Consider the following 14,377-nt stretch of genomic DNA (forward strand, 5'->3'; position numbering starts at 1 on the left):
GGCAGCTGAGAGCCGTCGGGCCCCAGGACCTCCGGGGCACGAGATGAGTTAACGAGGGCAGCCGCGGGGGCCAGTTCCTACCGCTGCAGGCCAAGGCGACGGCCGCCGCCCGCCCGCCCCTTCCGTGCAGAAGCCGCTAGCTCCACTCAGTGCCTGCGCTCCCTGCTCTGGAGACCATGAGGTTCCGCATCTACAAACGGAAGGTGCTAATCCTGACGCTCGTTGTGGCCGCCTGCGGCTTCGTCCTCTGGAGCAGCAATGGGCGACAAAGGAAGAACGAGGCCCTCGCCCCTCCGCTGCTGGACGCTGAGCCCGCGCGAGGTGCGGGCGGCCGGGGCGGAGACCATCCCGCCGTGTCTGTGGGCATCCGCAGGGTCGCCAACGAGTCCGCGGCTCCACTGGTCCCAGCGATCCCCCAGCCGGAGGCGGACAACCTGACGCTGCGGTACCGGTCCCTGGTGTACCAGCTGAACTTTGATCAGACGTTGAGGAATGTAGATAAGGCTGGCACCTGGGCCCCTGGGGAGCTGGTGCTGGTGGTCCAGGTGCATAACCGGCCTGAATACCTCAGACTGCTGCTGGACTCACTTCGAAAAGCCCAGGGCATTGACAACGTCCTCGTTATCTTTAGCCACGACTTTTGGTCAACAGAGATCAATCAGATGATCGCTGGGGTGGATTTCTGTCCGGTTCTGCAGGTGTTCTTTCCTTTCAGCATTCAATTGTACCCCAACGAGTTTCCGGGCAGTGACCCCAGAGATTGCCCAAGAGACCTGCAGAAGAATGCAGCTTTGAAATTGGGGTGCATTAATGCCGAGTATCCGGACTCCTTCGGTCATTACAGAGAGGCCAAGTTCTCCCAAACCAAGCATCATTGGTGGTGGAAGCTGCATTTCGTGTGGGAGAGGGTTAAAGTCCTTCGGGATTATGCTGGCCTTATACTTTTCCTAGAAGAGGATCATTACTTAGCCCCTGACTTTTACCATGTCTTCAAAAAGATGTGGAAATTGAAGCAGCAAAAGTGTCCTGAGTGTGATGTCCTCTCCCTGGGGACCTACACTCCCAGTCGCAGTTTCCATGGCATCGCTGACAAGGTAGATGTAAAACCTTGGAAATCCACAGAGCACAATATGGGCCTAGCCTTGACCCGGGATGCCTATCAGAAGCTGATCCAGTGCACAGACACTTTCTGCACTTACGATGATTATAATTGGGACTGGACTCTTCAATATTTGACTGTATCTTGTCTTCCAAAATTCTGGAAAGTGATGGTTCCTCAAGTTCCTAGAATTTTTCATGCTGGAGACTGTGGTATGCATCACAAGAAAACCTGTAGGCCGTCCACTCAGAGTGCCCAAATTGAGTCACTCTTAAATAATAACAAACAGTACATGTTTCCAGAAACTCTGATTATCAATGAAAAGTTTACTATGGCAGCCATTTCCCCACCTAGGAAAAATGGAGGGTGGGGAGATATTAGAGACCATGAACTCTGTAAAAGTTATAGAAGACTGCAGTGAAAAAAATCACAATTAGAAAAGCAAAAGTGACAGTCTTCTATTTTTGATATTTGTCCAAACAGAATATACAATTGAATAAAAGAGTTTAGGAACTGGTTTCTGCTTTAATATGAAAAGAAAAACATTCTTGTAAGACTTGTCCAAATATATAGTAAACTTTTCCAGTTACGTCTGATTAAGATTTAAAACTAAAGTTTTCATTTTGGGAGTTGAGTTTTAAAGCTCAATCTATATCTGCTAAAGGTAATGATTATTGTTAACTGATATGAGGGGAAATTTTATTTAAATTGCATCTATTAATCTTTTTATCTGAAACTTTGTACACTTTTCCACTTTCAAAACTTATTTTAAGTACAGCAAAATTTATTTAAAACTGTCATAGCAGTAAAAAGTATTACATTGCCATTGTTGGAGTATTAATGGAACGAGACTGGTTTCACTCTTGACACAGTTACTAGGAAAGGATTGCTTCACTGGTTTAATAATGCAGAAGTTACGTTCGTTAAAACACCCTGTCAGATTGGTCATTTTCAGTATTATGGATTCCTGTACTATTGTGTTAAGATTTGCCTGTGCTTTGGAAATTCATAGAACACACTTTCTTTTGGAATGTATTTGATTGATAAGAAAGTTTAAACATTGTTTTCACCTCAATGTAGAGATAATGTGGTTTTGGTTTTTTTTTTTTTCCTTTAGTGCTGCCAAAATAAAACTCATTTTGCACAAAATGTTTCTAATCATTTTGCAAAGTAAGTTTTGTTTACACTTTACACAAATATTCAATGAAAGTTAGTATTACATCTTAATATTTACTATCTGTACATTGTATAATTGAGTTTGAAATAAAATCCAGCTGATGACAATGCATTCCCTTTGGAAGAAACTGTTTGGCTTTCAAATTAGCCAAGCATAGATAATGAACAATAAAAAGCTGCTGTGTAAGGGAAATAACAGGCTAAACTGTTTTTGAAAGCCAAAAATGATACAAAGTTCAGCTGTGCCAAATGAAACATTCTAGTGCCAGCCTTAACTGAAATAATATTTTTTAAAAGGACAGAATACAGTAATAAATAGGCTTAAAATTTACTCCATATGTAATGTTTGTTTCCCTTAATATATAATTGCATTCAAACAAAAATTACTCATAAAAGACTAATTTCTGTGTAGACACATTACAATCAGTAACTTTGACTTAAGAAATCCATCAACTGGACAGTCTCAATATTTAAAAACAAACAAACAAAAACACTTTAATTGCTCAGTAGGGCACACATGCACGTGTCCAACATGTTTTTTTTTTTTTTTTTTTTGAGAGGTTTTTGCTATAGGGTGCGTGCCCTCGCCAGACAGACAGACAGAGACAGAGAGATAGAAAGCGAGAAATCACCCCCTAGGGGGGATGGTGCCGCAATCCCTTCTCCTCCATTCTCCTCTCAGGATCTTGGGCACGCACGCACATGTGCCTGATGTGAGTTTTAAGCCACCAGGTCCGAGACGTGAACCGCAGTTGACTACATGGGAGTCCAGCAACATAGCCATTACACTAACTGCTGGTCCCTCCAACATGTTTTTCAAACTACTGCATCTGGGACCACCTGTGAGGTTGGCCATGTTTCTCCATTAACACTCAGTCTCAAAATTTTTAATGCATCAATTTAAGATTCATAGTGATTGGAAAAATGCATAATGCTCATCTAAGAGAAGGCAAATCGTACTCTTGCTTTATGGACTATCTTTGTACTTACCTGCACAGTGCAAGTAAGTACAGTGCAAGATTTTATCTGGAGGTTATTAAAGATAAGTCAGGATGAATCAGCTACCCATTTTTGGTATTCTGACCTGACACCACCATTTCAAAGAACTAAACAAATTAGGTGACCTCCAGGACTGAACTAAGAGCAGAGTCTGAATTAGCCAGTTTTCAAGCAAACAGAAGATCTGCTCATGGCCTTGGAGTTTGTGACTAAACAAATATTTTACTTTCAACATCTACTTTCATGATGTCCTAAAATTTTTTGTTAGAAAAGCCTGTTATGATTTCTTCTTGTTTCTTCTTGTGTTCGAAAGGGATTAGAAGCACTAACTTTTTTTTCATATAATCTTAGGTTGTCAGGAAAGTCATGACATACTCTGTTTCTGTGCAAAAAATGTGTTGTGAGTTTTCCGGCAATTCTAACACTGAAAGACAATTTTCCTATCAGAGCAAATTAGCAGATTTTTTTAATTCCTACTTTGTTTTAGTTTTTGCCAGAGGACACATGCATGCCAGAGAAAAACAGAGAGAGAGGAGAAAATATCTCCATAGAGGATAGCCATGCCAAAGTTCCTTTTCCTCTATCTTGCCCTTTTGGGATTTGGGGCACACGTGTACACGCACCTTGCCTTTTTTAACTACAGGACATGTGCGGAGAGAGACTGAGGAAAAGTGAGAAATCACCTCCTGAGGAGATGGCCATATGGAAATGCATTTTCCATTCTCTTCTCAAGACTTCGGGTATGCATGCACACATATCTACTGTTTTTTTTTTTCCAAGCATCAGGGTCTAGGACTTGAACATGCAATTGGCTATTTGGGATCCAGCTGTCTTAACCACCACACCACTTGGTGGCCTGCTAGCATGTTTTACAAACCACCAGGTATGGAATTCAAATCACACAGTCAGCTGTGTGGGATCCAGCTACCTTAACCACCAGGACAAAGAGCTGACCCAAAGTCCCTGTTTAAAAAAAAAAAATTGATGTACTATATAAAAGTAAAAGATGTTTTAATATTTCAAGAATAACTTTGAAGAAATCCTTATTAAAAATTTAATTTTGAGGGCCATATAGTGGCACAGTGGGAAAACTCAATGCTGCGTGAGGTGGTCCCTCATGGGACCAGTCCCAGTTAAGTCCGGAGACCTCCCTGAGTATACCTGGCATACACATGCCCATGAGCCAAACCTGGCTAAAGGCTGCGTGGGGTGGGTCTCAGTGTCCACTGGGGGTGCTGTTTGTCTCTCCACTAACTCATGGAAAATATTTTAAAAATGTCTAGAGAAAAAAATACAATTTTCAAAATCATTGTTAATCTCTATTACACATATAGTTTCTATGACAAAAAGCCTATAAAATGATGTAAAAATACTAAATTTGGGACCAGCAGTTAGCATAATGGCTGTGTCGCTGGACTCCCATGCAGTCGACCACAGTTCGAGTCCCAGACTTGGTGGCTTAAACTCACGCTGGGCATGTGTGTGTGCATGCCCAAGATCCCGAGAGGAGAATGGAGAAAGGATTGTGGCATGGCCATCCCCTCTGGAGGGTGATTTCTCGCTTTCTGTCTTTCTGCTTTTTTTTTTTTTTTTTTTTTTTTTTTTGGAGAGGTTTTCGCTATAGGGCATGTGCGCTCGCCAGACAGACAGAGAGAGACATAGAGACAGAAAGTGAGAAATCACCCCCCAGGGGTGGATGGTCACCCCGCAATCCCTGCTCCTCCATTCTCTTCTCAGGATCTTGGGCACGCACACACGTGCCCCGTGTGAGTTTTAAGCCACCGGGTCTGGGACCCGAACCCCAGTCGACTACGTGGGAGTCCAGCGACATAGCCATTATGCTAACTGCTGGCCCCCTCTCTGACTTTCTGAAGAGCGCACATGCCCTATAGCAAAAAACTCTCAAAAAAAAAAATACTAAATTTTATTCCATGTATTTGTATTGCAATTTTTTTTTTTGAGAGGTTTTTTGCTATACGGTGTGTGTGCTTGCCAGATAGACAGAGACAGAGAGACAGAAAGTGAGAAATTGGCCACACCGCAATCCCTTCTCCATTCTCCTCTCGGGATTTTGGGCATGCACGCACACGCGCCCGGTGTGAGTTTAAGCCACCGGGTCTGGGACTCGAACCGCGGTCAACTACATGGGAATCCAGTGACATAGCCATTATGCTTACTGCTGCTCCCTGTATTGCAATTATTTAGATGTTTATTATTGGTTAATAAAGTTCTTTTCCCTCTAGCAAGCTTTAGAAACACACATCCTAGTTTGTGAAACTTACAAATAATTTTGATACTCTGCCCCCTCAGACACTCATATTTCCAATGAACTGCATTGTTGAGAATTTGTGACAATATAACATTCTGAAACTTTATTAAAATACTGGTAAACAAAAGAAGCAAATCTCACAAATATATACAGATTGTATTTAAATCTAAATATTTAATTCTCCATTAGAAAAACACATCGATCAGAGGAATCACAAAACTTATCTGCATAATTAAGGAAAGTTGGCTTAAATTCTAGAGACAAAAAAATTTCCAGTTTCTCCATTAAGAATTAGGGAAATTGCACAAAATTGCATACTTTAGTTTTATACATTGCTAAATACACACACAAGAATATGGTTAACAGAAACTCCTTTAGGTTCTAAATTTTACTCTTATGGTCACATTTCAAAATTACATAGAATTAATCTAAATCATATAGCAAAGAATTCTGAAAACTGAATGCACACTGAGTCACATGATCTTTAATAATCTGCACACTCCCATCCTGCAGATTGGTTTCTTTTATGCTGTCAAAATCAGGTATATTGTGAACTGTAGTTTTGTTCAGTAATGAAGATATGTGATCTCCATGTAATTCTTTTTTCTCTTTAATTATTGCTGGTTCTTTTAAAGGATCTTTTTCCTCATTTGTGCAAGTAGTACTTTCTTTTATAAATTCGGTTTCCATTTTTTCAGATTGCTGTGACTTTTCAAATAGCACTTGAGAAACATCAAGAGACTCTTGTTGAAAATATGAAGCTAAACCATTATCTCTTTCTAGTCCTTTAGCTGTTTCAGATGAATCGGAATTGGTTGTAGAGGTGGGAAGATGTTCTGTATTTTCTTTTTCAGTTAGATGACTTCCTTCATTGACCCTTTCTTCCTTTCCTTGAAGCTGGTCAGAGTTACTACATTCTTGCAACTGTGTCAAAAGAAACAGCAAATTAACAATACTTTGAAAGGACAGAAGATTACATTATATACCCTCTGGAAATAAAATTTGTTTTAAAGTTGCAAGGTAGTAACCCTTGCAGAGCCCAGCCCAGTAGCACCTTCAATGTATCAAACTGTAGTGGCTAGAAACCATACTGCTGACTGAGATCAAATCCCTGGCCAGGGGAACCAGAAACAGCATGTACCTAAGATCCTGCTGCAAAAAGGGAAATGACAAGAGCTTATTGAGGGTGCTTCTCTCTTGTGCTTGTATACTCACTCACTCACTCACTATCATGTATAAAAACTTAAAACCAAAAAAAAAAAAAAAAAAACCAAAAAACTGTTATGAACCTGCGGATATGCTTCCAGGCTTTTTCCCTTAAGGCCATCTTCCAAATGCCTGAATATGCTAGTTATTTTTTTTTTTAACAATATAAGCAATGCAAACCTGGCACTAATTTTCTAATGAAAACATTTCAAGGACTCCTCATTACCTTTAGTATAAAATAACCCAAATTTTTGTTTTAAGTTCTTGCTATAAGGTGCGTGTGCTTGTCAGATGAAGTAAAAACACCCCCAGGGGGATGGCCACACTACAGTCCCTTCTCCATTCTCTTCTTGGGATTTTGGGCGCATACACACACAGGCTTGGGGTTATCCTTAAGTCTCCAGTTCTGAGACTCGAACCTTAAAGTCAGTCATGTGGGATCCAGTGGCATGGTCATTTATCCAGGGAGGTGCTTTGTTTCTTGCCCTCTCTATCTCTCTCTCTAGGGAACACACATGCCCTACCGCAAACTAACACATACACCAATCTTAACATCATTGTCCAGCCATTATGTACACTCGTTTAAAGTTTGATATTAAGAAATTAAGAATTTTGGGACCATAGGTGGCATATGGTTCAGATGCTGGACTCCCACATGGCTGACTGCAATTCAAATCCTGTACCCCAGGCACATGTACATGCATGTCCAAAGTCCAGAGAGGAGAAGGTGTGGTATGGCAATCCTTCCTGGGAGGTGATTTCTCACTTTCTCTCTGTCTCTCTGGTAAGTACACACAGTCTATATCAAAAATCTGTCTTGAGATGGTTAGGCTTTAACCCTGTCCTTAATCCCTCTTAAAGAACTCACCAAAACCCTTACCTTTGCATGAATTTGAATTTTATTATCAGTAACTGGAAGAACTTCAATTAATGGTGGCATTAGGGAAACTGTCTGTTTGCATGGAGAGCTCAGGACCTCGTCAAGAAACTCATTAACATTTTCTTCCGTGACAAACAACCTTTCCTAAAATAAAATAAAAATAAAAAGGAAAAAATAATATTCTGCCTATAGGTCACACTTTGCACAGTAGTTTCTAAGAGTAGCTCACAGAGAGTCTCACAGTTTAGGGTTACCCTTTTTAAAATGTTTACTGTTATCCCCATATGCTGTCTTGGAAAAGGAGAATTTAGTATTACATAAAGCACTAAGAATTGTACCAATAATATATACATACATGCATACATACTAAAAGCAAAAGGTCTTGGCATTTTTCCTACATCTATTAAATCTGAAGTGGGTTTCTTTTCCCTGATATTATTTATAAATGATATTTCTTTCCTTTTTTCTTTTTTTTTTCTTTCTTAATGTGCCAAGAATAACAGCATCCCTAGGGCTATCAATGCAGTTCCAGCTGTAAAATATAATTCATTTTTAGAGTTAAGAAATATAAATGACGGAATCTGTTCACACTGGCCTGTGCTCTGTTTAACTTTTAGTTCTTGGCCAGATAAGTGTCAATAATAATATTTTATTTTTAAAAGCAGTGTACTCTACTGTTAAACATTGAGATACTCCAGTGTGATGTTATCGATAGTATATAGTTATTATAATGAGTTTGATTTCAAGACACTGAGACTAGAAAAGGCAAAAGTCACTCTTGTGCCTGAATCTTAAACATAAAAATTATTTTGCTCACATTCATTTCAAATGTGGGAGCAATAAACATATTAACCGTATTTTAAATTACTTAATGCATAAAGTCAGTTCATTTTAATTTTCATTATACTTTTATGTAAACAAATGTTATAATTATAAAATAAACACAGCTCATTATTTTGTTCACAATAGGGTGAGGTGGGGGCAGTTGAGGAAGAGGTGAATTTCAGGGCTAGCATGTAGCACAGTAGCTAAGCGCTAGACTCTCACATAGCAGATTGCGGTTTGCATCTTGGACCTGGTGGGCTTAAAAATCATGCTGGGTGTGTGTGCAGGCACAAAATCTTGAGAGGAGAATAAAGGACAAGGGATTGCAGTGTGGCCATCTCCCTGTGGGGTGATTTCTCACTTTCCTTCTGTCTCTCTCTCCAGTGAACACATGCATCCTATAGGGGGTGGAAAGCTTAAAAAAAAAAAAAAAAAAAAAAGCTAAGTTTCAAGTTCTGTTCTATTTAACAGTATTTATTAATAGTTTTAAAGAGATTTTTCCTATAAGGGATGTAGACTCACCAGAGAGACAGAAAGTGATAAATCACTCCTCGGGGCGATGGCCACACCACAATCCCTTCTCCTCCAGTCTCCTGTTGGGACTTTGGGCGCGCGCGCACACACACACACACACACACGTATGTGCTTGGCACCACATGTAGTTGACTACATGGGAGTCCAGCTGTAACCATTACGCCAATTGCTGGTTATTTTGATAACTCCGTATGTAGCAATATTTAAACTTGTGAATATCTATCACACAAAAGTGAACCTTGGGAACCACAACATTTTACATTTAGAATAACTTCACTTGCTATTATTTATTTTTTTAAAAGAATAATTTATTTAATCTTACTTGTTCATTTATTTTAATTTGACCAGAGAGAGACACAGAGAGAGAGAGATGAGAGGGAAAGTAAGAAAGCAAGCCACCAGGTCCAGGACTTGAACCATGGTTGGCCATGTCGGAGTGTGCAGTGCCTTAACCACCACAACACACGCTGGTCCCAACATGCTATTATTTAAAAATCCAGAAAAACACTGTATTATAGGAACGGTCCCTTCAAAAGCACTACAGCAAAATTTAAAATAATAACACATAAATAATTCTTAAAGCAAAAAAGCACTGGAGCCAGCAGGTGACATGGTGGTTAAGAGCACTGGATTCCCACATGGCCAACTAAGGTTTGAGTCCTGGACCTGGCGGCTGGCTTTCTCATTTTCCCTCTATTTCTCTCACTCTGTCCTTCTGGGTCAAGTTTAAATAAACAAAGCTTAAAAAAAAAGGAAAAAGCATTACTATCATTCATGCCTCTGGAAAATACATTCATCTGGGACCAGCAGGTAGTATAATGGTTATGTTTGCGTCCCGGACCCGGTGGCTTAAACTCACACCGGGCGCTTGTGCATGCGGCCCAAGATCCCGAGAGGAGGCTGGAGAAGGGATTGCGGCATGGCCATCCCCCTGGAGGGGTGATTTTTTGTTTTCTGTCTCTCTGTCTGTCTCTGTCTTTCTGGCGAGCGCTCATGCCCTATAGCAAAAACCTCTCCAAAAAAAAAAAAAAAGAGAGAGAAAATACATTCATCTTTGCCTCATTACAAAAAATACACCAAATATTTTAATTTTTAGTTAATTCAAGGAAGATATAATAGAAATGGTTAGGATTAAAACATAAAAGATAAATTTACCTTCGTTTTTTTTTTTCTTTGAGAGGTTTTTGCTATAAGACGCATGAGCGCTCACCAGAAAGACAGAGAGAGACAGAAAGCAAGAAAGCACCCCCGCTCCTCTCAGGGGGAATGGCCACACTGCAACCCCTTTTTCTCCATTCTCCTCTCGGGATCTTGGGCACGCACATACACGCGCCTGGCATGAGTTTAAACCACTGGGTTCAGGACTCGAACCGCAGGCAACTACGTGGGAGTCCAGCGACATAGTCATTATGCCAACTGCTGGTCCCAATAAATTTGCCTTCTTATTCTGATGACTGATTACTATAAAAGGTACTAAATTCAGTGACCTTAAGTCCTAGGAAAATTCCCAGCAAATACTTAAGACTTAGATAAATGTATTTAGTATTTGTTTACCTATAAAGTAACAATTTTTCATCTTGAGAACCACAAAACCGTCTCTTTACATTATGATTATTTTCTTTTTTAAAAAAGAATTATTTTATTTTAACTTTAATTATTTATTTAAATTTGACTAGAGAGAGAAAGAATGAGAGTGAGTGAGAAAGCAAGCCACCAGGTCTGAGACTCAAACCATGGTTGGCCATGTGGAGTCAGTCCAGCAACCTCAACCACCACGCCAACCTGCCGGCCCCACATTATGATTATTTTCACATAATACCTATAAAAATATAACCACTACATGTTATATGTCTCATTACTCAATTTTTTCTTTAATACGCAAAGAGTCTAGTCTAGAAGAAAATAATTGGACATTATGGTTCCATCCTCCTTAGAAAATGTGATAATTAATGTAGTAATTATAAATCTATTTAAGGTTCAAAGATATAAAATGAAATTGCTCTAGTTTCTTTGCTAAAATATTAGATAACATACTAGAAAATCAGATTAAAATACATTCTTGAATTTCTCTTAACTGTCTACAAAGTTTTCTTCCCCATCATTATTTTCATATTTATTAAAACATACAGGAAAATGACCGCCCTTTCCTAAACGTTCCCCTTTTGAATGACATAACAGATATTCAATTTCATGTCTTATTGTCTCATAAAATATGTTATCTAGAGACCAGCAGATTGTGTAATGGTTACACTGCTGGACTCCCACATAGTCAGCCACAGTTAGAGTCCCGGATCTGGTGGCTTAAAACTTGCACCAGGCCCCTGTGCTTGCATGCCAAAATCTGGACAGGAGAATGGAGAAGATGGCCATCTCCCTCAGGGAGGGGAGGGGTAACTTCTCATTTTCTGTCTTTCTGGCAAACACATGTGCCCTATAGCAAAAACCTCTCTTAAAAAAATCTTATCTATCATATCTATTATCTTACCATTTTGGAGGGTTTTAAAATAACCACTTCTCACAGATAGCTAACCTATGAAGTACAGAAGTAACTTATTAACAAATTTCTAGAGAAACAACAAGGAGAGAGGACATTTCTGGTCCATTAAAGCCCAAGATCAAACTCTTTTTTTTTTGAGAGGTTTTTGCTGTTGGGCACATGCACTCACCAGAAAGAAAAGACAGAGAGACAGAAAGTGAGAAATCACCCCCCAGGAGGGGATGGCCAGGCCGCAGTCCCTTCTCCTCTATTCTCCTCTGTAGATCTTGGGCGCGCATGCACACACAATCAGTGTGAGTTTAAGCCACCAGGTCCAGGGCTCGAACCACAGTCGACTACAGGGGAGTCCAGCAACATAGCCATTACGCCAAATGCTATTTCCCAAACCCTTAATTTTTAATGTATAATCCATGCAATTAGTGTTGTTTCTGGGAACTTGGCTCTTGAATACATTAAAAGACAAAAAAACTGTATGTAACATTGATGCAAATCTCAACCAGAGCCACCAACAGTTCATTTATGAATTTAAAGATCTGCAGAACTTCAAAATGTAAGTTTTTCAATATTGTCGATAATAGTGGAGTATTAAATCAGAAATTCAAGAACCATGGTAACCTAAAAACTATAGCAGGATAGGACATACTAAATTACTCATCCAATTTTTAAATTTTTTTTTTTTTTCCTGCCAGAGAATGTGTGCTCACCTGAGAGACAGAAAGAGGGGAGAGGGGAAATGGGCAAGCACACTCCCCAGCCCCCACCTTGGGAAATGGTCACGGTGCGATCTCTTCTCTTCCATTTCTCTCTCCTTTTCTGCACATGTACCCTGCCAGGGGTGATTCTGAAGCAGCCAGGTCCGGGATTCCATGGGTACAGTTGGCCATGTGGGATCCAGCTACCTGAACCTCCAGCCAAGCGCTGGCCCACTCATCAAATTTTTACCCTAAACTAGATAATGGTCTGTCTAGTTCTCAAGTATTTCCCCAGTGAGGTGCAGTTAATGTAGGTGCTGTTTAGTTCAACAAATAGTAGTACACTTTGTTAAATGTCAGTCATCCTGCTAAAAATACTAGCAGGGGGGCTGACAGATAGCATGGTGGCTAAAGGCACTGGACTCCCACATGGGCGACTACTGTTCGAGTCCTGAACCTAGTGGCTTGCTTTCTCCCTTTCTCTCTCTCTCTCTGGTCAAATTAAAATTTAAAAATATATAAATAAATAAAGTTAAATAAAATAATTCTAAAAAAAAAAAAAAAGGGAACCAGCAGTTAGCATAATGGCTATGTCGCTGGACTCACACGTAGTCGACCGCCTTTCAAGTTCCGACCCGGTGGCTTAAAACTCACGCCGGGCGTGTGTGCGTGCATGCCCAAAATCTCGAGAGGAGAATGGAGGAGAAGGGATTGCAGCGTGGCAATCCCCCCTGGGGGGTGATTTCTCGCTTTCTGTCTCTATGTCTCTCTCTGTCTGGCGAACGCAGGCGCCCTATAGTGAAAACCTCTCCAAAAAAAAAAAATACTAGCAGGGACCTAAAGATGATTAAAACAGAAGCAAACACGTCATTTCAAAGTAACATAGTGCCCAGCTGAGGACAACCTGCCTAATTGACTAAAATTAAGCCGCTCCATATACTAAAAGGTATGAGATTTAGGTTCACACTTGGGTCTGAGTTTGTTTTCCTACGTATTAATATTGATTAAAAAAAAAAAAAAACTGTTACTTTTCCTCACCGGAAGTATATTATCATCATTATTATTACCTACTAAGCTTGGGAAAAGTAATTTAGTAACTTCAAATTGCTTTGAGAATATGACTAAAGTTCCTGCTCTTCTCTCCAGAATAAAGCACCCTCACCCTTCACAAACATTCCAGAGACCTAGGAGAAAGCAACTGCTTTAGGCGCAACTTCGAAAATTTGAAATCCTTCCACCAGAAAGGATGGATGTACACTTTTTTAGCTTTTTTGAGCAAGAATTTTTTGCCTTAGGGCACATGTGCTCGGAGAGAAAGAGCAAGAAAGTGAGAAATCACCCCCCGCCCGCCACCCCTAATAGCCACGCTGCAGTCCCTTCTCCAGTCTCCACTAGGGATCTTGGGGACAGGCGCAAACACACGCACGCACACGCACGCACCGGCCAGGAGTTTTAAGCCATGAGTTTCGAACAGGGACCCGAACCTACGTCACCTACGCGGGACCCAACACTTTTTCTAAATACATTTAACACACTAACATCATTCATCACTTGTATCAATTTCACTTCATTGAGTTAAGTTATAGTGGAAAATGCTTTGTTTAGGGCAGAGAGGATGCCCGTAAAAGCACATTTTGAAAGTGAGATGGGTTATTTCAAATAATGAGGCTCTGTTAAAAACTGTTACCTCTAAAGAATCGTCCTTTAAACCGTAATACCACTCTCTCCAACGTCCACGGCTCTCTGGAGACTTTGCCAGTTCTATCACTGCATTGTGTGAAGAAATGCTAATCACGGGTTCTTTGGAACTCAATTTATTCTTCGGAGCAAATTGCAAAAAGAAGGAATAAACCAGGTCTTGTGTGGAGAAGCACAATTTGTACCAGTTGGGGCTCAAATCCCCTCGAAGACTTTGCGGCTGGATCCGAGCCACTGGAATGAGCAGAGTCAAGGATTCTTCATCCTGATTACACTGCAAGGGAGGACACAATGGCCCGCAGCTCTCCGGCCAGGGTCCCCCCATGGCTTGTTCGGAAGGCTCCCTGCCGGCGCGCTCCCGGCCCACGGGTGTCCCCACATTGGGATCTCCGCCACCTCCCGCAGGTAAGCGCCCTGCTCCGGGGGACGGCTCCTCGCCTACGGTCTGCGGCGCCACCGCGTGTCCGCCAGAATCCGGCTCCTCCGCCTCGCGGACAGCCTC

At 40.8% G+C, this 14,377-nt stretch overlaps 2 protein-coding genes across 2 annotated transcripts in view; one reads left to right on the forward strand and one right to left on the reverse strand.

Moving 5' to 3' along the window:
* Nucleotides 1-6: 6 nt before the first annotated feature.
* MGAT2 (alpha-1,6-mannosyl-glycoprotein 2-beta-N-acetylglucosaminyltransferase) lies at nt 7-2,009 on the forward strand. Its single transcript, XM_014592434.2, has one exon. It carries the CDS (start codon nt 177-179, stop codon nt 1,518-1,520), a length of 1,344 nt encoding a protein of 447 aa, XP_014447920.1. The 5' UTR covers nt 7-176; the 3' UTR covers nt 1,521-2,009.
* Nucleotides 2,010-5,691: 3,682 nt separating this feature from the next.
* Nucleotides 5,692-14,377, reverse strand: part of DNAAF2 (dynein axonemal assembly factor 2) — a gene marked incomplete in the record, with an annotated part of 10,183 nt that continues 1,497 nt past the window's right edge. Inside the window, 3 exon segments of the mRNA XM_014592436.2 lie at nt 5,692-6,467; nt 7,630-7,773; nt 13,865-14,377. Coding sequence (XP_014447922.1) covers nt 5,967-6,467; nt 7,630-7,773; nt 13,865-14,377 — 1,158 coding nt within the window.

This window comes from Tupaia chinensis, unplaced genomic scaffold (assembly GCF_000334495.1).
Source record: "Tupaia chinensis unplaced genomic scaffold, TupChi_1.0 Scaffold000688_1, whole genome shotgun sequence".
NCBI lineage: Eukaryota > Metazoa > Chordata > Mammalia > Scandentia > Tupaiidae > Tupaia > Tupaia belangeri.